The sequence below is a fragment of the Octopus bimaculoides genome, chromosome 13 (genome assembly GCF_046866305.1).
Source record: "Octopus bimaculoides isolate indiv1 chromosome 13, ASM4686630v1, whole genome shotgun sequence".
Taxonomy (NCBI): Eukaryota; Metazoa; Mollusca; class Cephalopoda; order Octopoda; family Octopodidae; genus Octopus; species Octopus bimaculoides.
Genome location: NC_142940.1, coordinates 44,450,651 through 44,463,150, shown reverse-complemented (window position 1 = coordinate 44,463,150; position 12,500 = coordinate 44,450,651). Strand labels below are relative to the sequence as shown.

The following is a 12,500-nucleotide window of genomic DNA, read 5'->3' as shown; positions in this document are numbered from 1 at the left end:
ATATATATATATATATATATATATATATATATATATATATATATATATATATATATATATATATATATGCATGTATATAGAGCAAATATTATTCACTGATTCAATAAATTAATACTCCCATCTTTATGGTTAAAAGTCGGTGAACATCAGAGACAACCACTAATTTTCGCCACACACTGGGGTCTCGTGCTGCCAACTATATATTCTGTCAGGGTCCTTCCTATCCAGTCGTTCATGTTATCATTCCATTAACTAATTCAAAATAATGCTGATAGTTGTCAGCTTATTATAATGTAATTTGGTCAAAGTATCTCTAGATAGGTTTAGTCCTATGCTTCATTGAACAAGGTGTTAGTTGTATAGTGAAACGTTGGTGTATAAACCAATATAATCAACCCATCCGCTTATCAAATGTCTATATTTATTGATATTCGTCGATAGAATATTTGGCTGTCCTTTCCTGCTCAATAATTTAATATACTGATCTGAATATTCATCTCAATTTTCGTAAATTGCTAGTAGTAAAATGACTCGTATAGAATTTAAATAATGTTATGTGGAAGTCGGTTTGCATCATGATTATTCGTTGGCCCTAAACCACAGGATCAATCCGCCGAGGACATTTTGATATTTACAAAATGGAAGTTTGATTATTATTCTCTAATCTATTTAGCTGTAATGAATATTTATAATGCAAATTTTGATGCGCTTATATTCGTGCAGTATGGCAATCTGCCGTTAGTCTCCTATTGATCGATTTGTGCGCGTGTGTGTGTATGCATGTGTATGTGTGTGTGTGCGCGCGCATACACGTATATATTCCCTGTATAACAAATTGTAATCCCCACAGTTTATTCGGTTCAGTTCATTTTACTTTAGAGAAAAAGTTGTGAAATCTTAGTTGAAATTTCTACACAAGTTTATTTTTAATGAGCTAAATACTAAATATGTATGTTTGAACCAAGTGCTTCTGTGCATATGTGCAAAGCGGTCTATCGGGAATAGAACACAGGTGTCTTTTGTTAAAACTTTGGTGTAATCACTGCTTTGGCTTTAACAAAGTAGCTCTCACGTAAACACATTTATACATAATCGATTCGTTTTAAGTACGAGTTAATTTGTATAATTCATTTAAGTGCATGAAATTTCAAACTAATGAACCGTTTGGCATTAAATCTATGTAAACGACTACTTAGAGGTTCTTTCGTTGCATACAAATAGCATCAGTTTCGGTTAAATGCATAAGATCATTTCCGACTTTGGGTAGAATATTGGTAAAAGGTGTCGTAAAACTGAATAGTTATATGATTTCATAAGAAAAAAAGAGACTCTTGAGGAACTATCCGTTTTCATAATGAGTTATATTATCATAGTCGATCAGGTTTCATGTTTGCAAATAAATGGGGTAAAAAAAAAAGTTAAATATTTAAAAGTTAATTTTAACCCTTTCACTAAATTAAAGATGATCAAAACTCAGGCTCTGATGTATTTGTGACTTATTTTTTAATATGTAGTGGATTTTTTTCAATAAGTAACGATGAAATTGGTAAAAAGTATAATAACGGAATCAAACTACGAATAGACGTAATTTTGTTATTTTTATTATCGGCTACATCAACCGAGGAATGACTCAATTGAGTTTTTCCTGAACTGCATGTAGAGTAAATGTACGTTGCTTAGTGGTTAGGATATTGAACTCACGATCACAAGATCATGATTTCGATTCCCAGACCAAGCGGCGCGTTGTATTCTTGAGCAAAACACTTCGTTTCACGTTGCTCCACTTTAAGTTTATTATTTGAAGGTATAAGTAAAAATGACTAACATGTCGATAACTAAAAATAACTGACATGCGAATAAATATGAATAATAAAAAAAAATAGCTTAGACAAGAAGGATCATAGTTTGATTATTATACGACTCAAGTATGTGATCTATAGTTTTATAACATCCTAATAGATGAAGAAATAGTTCATGAATGATAATGCATAATCAACAGATAATAATGATAAAGATGATAGTGAAACTGCAAAGTTTTCTGCTTTAACAGCAGATGTTAGATTACACAAGTCAACGAAATAGCAGAAGATTCCCTAACAAGCTACTTATCATCTTTCAAACATAGAAGAAAGAACATATTGAACAGTTCAGCTATAGATATGATTAAAAATAGGATAGAACGGTTATAATGTCTTTGATTATAAATCTACTTAATGAGGGATTGCCTGAGGACTAAACAATAATATACGGTAGGCTATCTCAGCTAAAAGTGAGAATACTTATAGAAGCGAACTGTAAACTTTTAGATAGCATTTATAACCATTGAAGATTAGTGAAATTCAACAGCAGCAGTTGGAGCGTTTAGACAGCTAAAGATTGCATAATTTATGATCTGAATACCATAGTGACATTTAAAGCTTGATATTTGCACAACTAGACATTTCTGACTTCAATTTTTCACTTGTTGAGTTTTGTAAAAAGAAATGAAGTAAAACATGGTTACTTAAACTTAATGGAGACATCAATTTAACTGCAGAAAATGTAGAACATAATTAATTTATTAGTCTTGTTTTTGTTAAGTGAAATTGTTTTTGATCAATTAAGTTTATTATTTGAAGGCGACCAAATCATTCAATGATAATTTTCAAATATATCAAGCAAGTAAATATTAATAATTCCTCCTATTTCAAACCACCATTTCTTCTCTGAAACAAAGAAAAAGCGACGAAACTAAAACACAAAATGTAATGTAATTTATAAAAATGTATTATTCTTGCTTTATTATATAATCCACGCTTGGTATAACATATATACAATACCTTATTAAAGGCAATTTATTTCATTGACGTATTTGATCATCAGCTATGCCAATTCGGTTAATTACATAAGAATTTCAATGAAAAAGGTTAAACAATTAAACAGTAATTGACTTCATGTGTGTATGTGAGTACCCCGCTATTATGAGACACGAGTATACATACATGCATATATACATACACTTATTGTGTGTGTGTGTGTGTGTGTGTGTGTGTGTGTGTGTGTGTGTGTGTGTGTGTGTGTGTGTGTGTGTGTGTGTGTGTGTGTGTGTGTGTGTGAGTGAGTGAGTGAAAAGGTTGAGTTCAATTTCATCCTTTACTTTGGAAGATTCCAAAAGGGCGATTTCTAACAAAGATTTTTCATATTTCGTTGGTAGCTTACTGGCGTAAGAGTTTTGCGAATATGAAATTATTACATGTATATGGTACGTGATGAGGAATTATGGAAAGATATCCCATAGAAACTCAATGAACTTTTAAAGACGAAGAGAATATGTTAAATTTAAAAAAATAATTTTAATACATGCATACGATCGTTTCGAACAGCAATATTAACATGTAAATAACATGGTAAAATGATTAGAAATTAATTAAATTAAATTAAATTAATTACATATTGCACTCCTTAGTGCAAAAAACAATGCACCAAAAAATTATTATTATTGTTACAGGAAGTAACAAATATTGTTGGAGGAAGTAGCAAATAACATATTCGGATATACATATTTAATCCTTATGAAAGATTAAGAGCATACTAAAAAAAAGGGTTGTTGAGTCTAGTTGTGAAAAAACTAAAACTGATGCAGCTAACGGTTATTTGAAAATATAAGCGAAAGATGTTTAAGAAACATTTCTTCTATATAAAAATAAGTATTTAAGTACTATACACTCCAAATAAAGCATTTGTCAAGGAAGTAAGACAGGGATGTCCAATGGGACAGCATAGTTATATTTGAATTAGGATATGACTTGATAGTTATAAGTAATATATAAGTTATATTACTTATATATTACTTTTATATATAATATAACTTATATATTACTTATAACTGTTAAGTCATATCCTAATTCAAATATAACTATGCTGTCCCATTGGACATCCCTACCTTACTTCCATGATAAATGGAGTGTATATTACTTAACTACTTATTTTTGTATAGTGGGAATGATTCTTAAACATCTTTCACTTATATTTTCAAATAACAGTCAGCCGCATCCCAGTAACTACTCGTTACTGGGAGGTATACAACTTTTAAATACAAACCATAAAAATATATAAATGGATACACACACTCATAGACATACATATACATGCATGCATAATATATATATATATATATATATATATATATATATATATATATATATATATATATATATATATATATATATATATATATATATATATATATACATATATATACATATACCTATGGGGGAAGAAGTAATATTTATAGGCTTTGTTGTTACTTTAACTTTAATTCAATATTTATACGACGAAATATTGCCAAGCATATTTTCTTAAAATAGCAGAGTTTTCCAGCTTGATATATAAATTATTTGTTGAAATCGACAGAGTAAGAGAGATTTAGAAAAATAAGCTGGTGGGAGTCATACATTTTTGGGGAGAGAGGTGGGGAGAGAGGCGGGGAGAGAGGCAGGGAGAGAAAAGGGAAAGAGAGGGGAAATAGAGTGGAGATAAAGCGGTAAGGAGAATTAACGTATAATTGCTGAATTCATATTTCTTCATCTTCGAAGCTTGGGGCAGACCATTGAAGTTTAAATTCAAATGGTATGGAAATTATTCATTTTTACCTTTTGGTCTTTCGTTTATTTGTTTGTATTTTTTTTTTGTATTTTTTTTTCGCATTGGCCAATTTCCTCTGTGTTTGTCGCCTGAAGGAAATCTGTTGCATTCTTTATTTTTTGTAGATTAATGTAACAACCGACATAATGACATAAATTCAAACGCACGATGATTTATATACATATATATATATATATACATATACATATATCCATCCTGGTTTTCGTATACATTCGTTGCTTTCTTCCAAGGAATCTAATGCTCTTAGCTTAGTTTTTCCTTGGGGATGGCCAGATTGGAGCAATTTCGAGTATAACTAACCGAAATTGCAAAGATAATCTGGAACTCGACTGAGAAAAGAACTCCGAATGACCCGTCCTTGTTTTCTTTTTATCGTCTATTTGGATGTTTTGTTGTCCCTTTCTTGTATCACCTAAGAAGTCAGGATGTTACAGCAAATGGTGCTCTCTCTGAAGTGACGCCAATCCTCAGTGGAGTCCCCCAGGGAACAGTAATAGGACAACTACTGTTTGTGGTTGCTCTCTACAACATGCTCTCAACCAATAGAGTCAGTTGAAAACGTTAAGAAGTATTTTTCCTTTTAGAAATAATTTTTATGCTCCATTTAATGTATTGAGTGTTTTTATTTTCAGTTCTTTTTACGTATTATTGTCCATAAAACACACATATTAACATCAATAAAAACTTCGTGCTAACTTAACCTTTTAAGAAGTCAACTACATATACCAACAATGCTATCCTAATAAACCAGCAGTCGCCACAAAGAATCTACCATCATGAAACCCTGACTAGAATGGTCAAGAAATAGGGTTATAACGAAGCAAGAGAGATCAACTAGTTCAATCTCCTCTACTGAATTAACCATTAAGACACCACTAGGAAACTCTATTAGGAAACGTCAACGATGCCGTTTCCATAGTCACAAAGACCAGCTAAAGCCAACCCTCAAAGTGGCGCGAAATGAAACAGCAATGTGGCAAACTAAAGCGCGGAGTTGCTCAAACTAGATTTACTCTATTGCTGCTGGAACTGATCTTCTTGAAGACAACGAAAATTAAAAAAAAAACATAAAGAACTCAAAAATTAATAGAACATTAAGACCAAATACCATGCCTTTCAAATTTTTCTGGCTAACTTTGTCTCTCTGCCAGTTTTGTACAAAGAATCACCTCTTTACATATCAACAGTATCAGTAAGACAGGAACACTCAATTAGGAAGAAATATATTTATAAATTATATTGTGTGTATGTATGTATGTATGTATGTATGTATGTATTCATATATGTGTATACATATGTATATGATATTCATTCTATATACACATATGTATATATATATATGTGTATGTATATGTACATATGTATGATTCTGTGTGTGTGTACGTATCGTATACATAATCATGAGCGTACGTACAGACACGAGCAAATGTGCTTATAATGCACACACACACACAACACACATACACACACACACACACACACATACATACACACACACACACACACACACACACACACACACACACACATAGTGATACAAAACATAACTTACCTCGAAACGTGATTGCTTTTCATAGTAAGGTTGACCTGTCCTCTTGCTGGATGTGCTGTTAGAACAGTATTAAGCAAACACCACATTATATGAAGTGCAAACATATTTCACTTTGTTTTGTTTTATTTTTATTTGATTGTTTTTTCTATTTTGCTTATGGTGCTGCTGACAGTAATCTCCCCTTGTTGAGATTATTCTTTAACTGACTCCTGCGGTTCACGAAATCGTTGAAGTAAACAAAATCTGCGTGTTTGTTGCTGTTTGCAAATTAACAAATCGTGTATTTGATGAAATCAACAGCTGACAGATCCTATTGGTCAATCGACTGGTGAACAAGGAAATATGGTTTCGCTCAGGAGCAATTAAGGCTGAACAACATCGGTGCTATGCAAATCTTTTGTTGTGATTGTGGTTTTATTTCTCTTCACCTTTCCTTCTATCGCTGCAATATATTCTTCACACCTCAGTACATTTATTACTACAACCATCACTAGTAACATTATCACCAATACTTATTCGATAGGCACCATAACTTTCTCCTCCACCGTTTCCACTTCTTTCGAGACTGCTGCTGCTGCTGCTGCTGCTGCTTCAGTTGCTGCTATTTATATTTCTTGCATAGATTCCGACATTTTGATATTTATACCTGAAAATAATTAAATCATAAATATATGGATATATACATAAAAAAATAATATACATAAAATATATAAAGAGACAGAGAGACAGAGAGATTGATATATATATATATATATATATATATATATATACGTGCATATATACACATCTATCTATGGATATATATATATATATATATATATATATATATATATATATATATATATATATATATATATATACATATATACGTAAATACATATATATATACATATATATATATATATATGCGTGTGTATATATATGTATATATATGTATATGTATATATATACACATGTATACGTAAATACATATATATATATATACATATACATATATATATATGTACATACATATATATGTATATGTGTATATATATACGTAAATACATATATATATACATATATATATATGTACATACATATGTATATATACATATGTATATGCATATATATACACACACACGCACACACTCACACACTGTAAAAGTTTGCGAGATGGCAATAACGAAGTAACAGTATTTCTATTCATACGTCCCTTTACTAAGTTCCATTAAGTCTGTTGCTGCAAGCTCTGCAGCAAGGTATTAAAGGGATTTAGTCGATTATCTGGATTCAAGTACCTATATTTATTCAATATTCATTTGGTCGATCTGTATTTTTCGAATTTACAGCACATAAATTGACACATGAACAATTTTTTAATGCTGCTGTTTATTATGCTGATTCGCACAGAAACACAGACACTCATATACGCATATATATATATATATATATATATATATATATATATATATATATATATATATATATATATATATATATATATATATATATGAGAGTATGTGTGTGCCTGTATCTCTGTGTGTATATTTATATATATATATATATACATATATATATATATATATATATATATATATATATATATATATATATATATATATATATATATATATATATGAATGTATGTATATATTCTGTAAACAAAATAAAGATTACGTGGTGTTCCATTAAATAATAAGTTCAAAAACGTAATAAATGCACAAACAGAAAATAGAAACAGAAGGTCGCCAAATCCTCGTCCGTTATTGGCCGGAGGATCAAACGCATCACGAATATGTGTGTATATACACACACACACACACACACACACATATATATATATATATATATATATATATAGGTTTCAAATTTTGGCACAAGATCAGTGCTCAACTGGTACTTATTTATCGACTTCGAAAGGATGAAAGGCAAAGTCGACCTCTGCAGAATTTCTATGAATCACAAAATATCGTCACCACCAAAACCTGCACCATTACCACCACCACCAACTCCGCTAAGCATCTTCCGTCATCTTCATACAAGTATATATTAACGTGAGATTTTATGTCAAGTTATATATAAAAACTATTTAACATTAAACTAAAAGATTATTCAATACTTTTGATATATCTTCACTAATCTTTTACGAGAATATATATATGTAATATATGATATATAACATAGATTCATTTCCCGTAGTATAGACAGATACCATTTAGCGAACACATAGTGATGTGCGAGTAATCTCCAACCAAACTTCAGAGTTTTCCCCATCTACCAGTGCAAGGAAACAATCTCCCTACAAGAACTATTAAATGAAGTAAATATGTTTATTGAAAAATACCAACCGCGCCTGAATGTGAACGCATAACCAACTTTGGATTTTGTAAACGTTTTAATTCATGGACACATAACTAACTTAGTACATATTTCATTTCGCTACTTTAACTCATGAATTTATAACTCCGAACAAAGTGTACACTACAAAAAATTGTACTTCCTCCCCTATCTCGAATAATAACAGTCACCAATTACCACCACTTACAATTTTCTACATGCTGGTTCATTTACAAACAAATTCTCATACAAGCAACATAGACGTAAGATAATACAAAATTGCAATATTTTCACCAATTTGAATGTCATGATTAGCGAAACGTGAAACCGGTAGACTATCATAATATTCTATCCTTTATATAAATTGTGTGGATTTTTTCTTTTGTTATATATTTTTTCACTACTACTCACCACGTGGGGGAAATCGCTTCAACGAAATTCATTTATGTGTGTGTGTGTGTGTGTGTGTGTGTGTGTGTGTGTGTGTGTGTGTGTGTGTGTGTGTGTGTGTGTGTGTGTCTGTCTGTGTTCATATATACAAATACAATATGTATGTATGTGAATATAATTTGCTTGTGCTTTCATATATTCGTTTATTCCATGCAGTTATATATTTGATTCTGCATTACTTGTATGGAACAGAACAATTTGTAACAAATGACCTGCTTCGATGTCCAAACATATTTCCTTATATTGATTTTCCTGCTAATTCTTTCGCTGTCTATACCGAACTGGCTGTCCTAAATAATTTATGTCATGTATAAACATGTTTTTAGTAGTTTTGTTAAAATATCTTACTAAGAATAATTATGAAGTACTTGCGATGTTCTGTGATTGGGACATCAGTAAATCGGGAAGTTTGAATTCCATAAATAGTGCCTGGGCTGACAGCTAGAGATACTGAATGATTAAGTAAGTAGCATGCAGCATGCATTGTAAAGGCAAGGAAATTGTATAAGTCGTAAAACGGCATGTGGTTTCACTTCTCCAGTGTATCTATTTAAGCATTACAGAAACAGTTAGGAACCTACATAAAGTATATTCTATCATACTCTTCCCTTATCCGTAAAATTCATCGTCCTCTGTGTTTCATGATATTGATATATACTTACACACATGTGTTCGTGCATGTGTGTGTGTCTGTGTGTGTGTGCGCACGTGTCTGTGTGTGCGTACAGGTAAGTATATATGTGCAAACAAGGTCGAACAAATAGTATGCGAATATCAAAGATAGAGAAATACAGATTATATTAATACAACTGAATGATAGACGGTAACAGGAGACTCTGAGTAACAGTTTGTAAAGCTTTTTGGGCTTTAATAAAATAGTATATACATACATGCGTATGTGCACGCGCGCATGTATGAATGTATGTATATGTTAGTGTGTGTGTACGTGTATATATATATATATATATATATATATATATATATATATATATATATATATATATATACAAGAATAAGGGCAGAGAATCGTCAATTAATAATAGAATTAATAATTTACAATTCTGCCAAGTAGTTCAGTATGAAAAAAACCTTTATCGGTAAGACTATTTATCATTATAAATATACAGGGATTAGCAATTGAGTTGCTTCTCCAACATACTGAAAATTTAGAAATAGCAGTCAAAAAACTACTGATTCCAAACTACAAATTTTCTCTAAAGTGGATGGCGATATTTATGGCACACATAGAACAAAAATATATATATATATATATATATATATATATATCAACAATAATGATAAGTATTATTACGAAGCTGCATAGCATTATTTAATTCTTTTTATATATACAGCTTTACATAGACCTACATATGTTTCAACTGCACCAAGTAGTTACCGTTACAGTTGCAACCCTCCTATAATACTGGTGCAGTTTCTTCTAAATTTTCATCTAATTGGAATATTATTAGATTTATATATTAACTGTTGAATAACCTATTTCGAATACCAAACTGAAAGCAAAACTCCTTACTCTGTACAGATATATGTATGTGTGTATATATATATATATATATATATATATATATATATATATATATCCCAAAAATGGAACAAGAATGCAACAGATAATAAAGCATCCGGACAGATACAAAGACGGACAGGAAGAAACAAAAACGGGTCATTCGCAGTGTTCACTCATCAGTCAAGTTTCTAAATCATCCTTACAGTTTCGGCCAGTTACACTTGAGACGGTTCGAAACCTTGGCTGGCCCTAAAAATCTAAGCTAGGAGAATAAAATTTTTTAGGAGCGAATGTGTACAACAAAGACAGAAAACAGAGAAAATGTTACACAATTACAAATGCAAGTTACAAGAAAGTAGCAACAGGTGTGTTTCGACTAATAAAGACGAATCAAGTCGTGTTAGCGTGTGTAGTTAAAGCCCTGAGGCAGGAACATAAGAGATAAACATAAGAGATGAAAGTCATGAGAGAGGAATATAAGAGATTCTTCGCGTTCATGTATATATACAAGCATATATATATATATATATATATATATATTGATTGATTGATTGATTGATTGATTGATTGATTGATTGATTGATTGATTGAGTAAGTGAGTGAGTGAGTGAGTGAGTGAGTGAGTGAGTGAGTGAGTGAGTGAGTGAGTGAGTGAGTGGGTGAATGAGTGAAGTAGAGTGCATATTTTATATAAGAAAAAGGAGGCAATCAGAAATTTGGATAATTAGTTAGCGCGTTCATATCGTTTAGGGGAATAATCAGAAATCTGATGATCCTCTGAAACGAGATTTGTTTTCTCACTCTTTTCAAGCCTAGCCAGGCTCATGGGCCTGGTTACCCGGTTTATATGGCGTATGTGTTCCCCCCCCCCCCATAGCTGGACGGGACGCCAGTCTATCGCAGCGTTACTCAAGAAACAGGAAGAAAGAGTGAGAGAAAGTTCGGGCGAAAAAGTACAACAGGGGTCGCCACCACCACCCCCTGCCGGAGCCTCGAGGAGTTTTTAGGTGTTTTTGCTCAATAAACACACGCCCAGTCTGGGAACCGAAACCGCGATCCTTCAACCGCGAGTCCGCTGCCCTAACCACTGGGCCATTGCACCTCCACCTCTTTGTGAAGGTAGCCAGAACATCTGCACTAGGACAATGCACCAGTCCACAATTTCATTCTTGTAACCATCTACTTGACAGAGACGGGTACCAAAACTGTCTTTCATCCTCCCTACAGTCCAGACTTGCCCTCTGCGACAATTGTTTGTTCCCCAATGTGAAGGAGAACTTGAAGGAGGCTGTGACAAGAGTCTTGTACACCTTCACATAGGAGAATTTTGATGGGGGTCTTCACGAAGTGACTGGAGCGCTACCACAAGTGCATTGAACGAGATTAGAATTTCATACTTCTTTGAAATTAATAAATGACTCTCATGAAAATGTTTGAAAACTTCTGGAATACACTTGGTATATCTGATATTTTTCTATGCAGTTTCATATATCCTTTCATATTAATCTTAATTGCCTCGAAAAGTCTGAAAAGACCACGGTCACTCACCGATAACACTCCATGACACCAAAGTTTGGCCAGTGGCTGTCAAAGGCCTCCTCTGGTGATTTAGAATACATTCTATTGAATGATCGAATTAACTATCTATATATTCTTTCGATAAAAGTGCAATTCTTCTGCAACGAAAATATATAAACTAATATACATAGTCTGTCAAATCTGGAGTAATCTTCCATACAATAAGAGCAGTCTATTCTAAGTTTTTAATCTTCAATTTCGACATGTTGACATCATGAAATTTATTAAAAGTTGATCTTTTGATTATAAATATCAAACACTGTATATGCTATTTAACTGATATCATTTTAACGCACAAACAGGTTTTCTTCGTTGATAATTTTATTGAAACTGCTGCAGCGCAGCTGAACAAGCTGTGATAAATCGCTAATTATATTCTGAGATGACGTCAAATTAAAATGATTTTCAACTTCTATCAACATTCAGCTTACTTTG

The 12,500-nt window shown here is 32.0% G+C and overlaps 1 protein-coding gene across 1 annotated transcript in view; it reads right to left on the bottom strand.

The window, feature by feature from the left end:
- LOC106877995 (glycine receptor subunit alpha-3) overlaps positions 1-12,500 on the bottom strand; it is a 184,053-nt gene that overhangs the window by 45,654 nt on the left and 125,899 nt on the right. The window contains exon 2 of the mRNA XM_089361677.1: positions 6,197-6,842. Coding sequence (XP_089217803.1) covers positions 6,197-6,300 — 104 coding nt within the window. The 5' untranslated portion in view covers positions 6,301-6,842. The remainder of the gene's footprint in view (positions 1-6,196; positions 6,843-12,500) is intronic.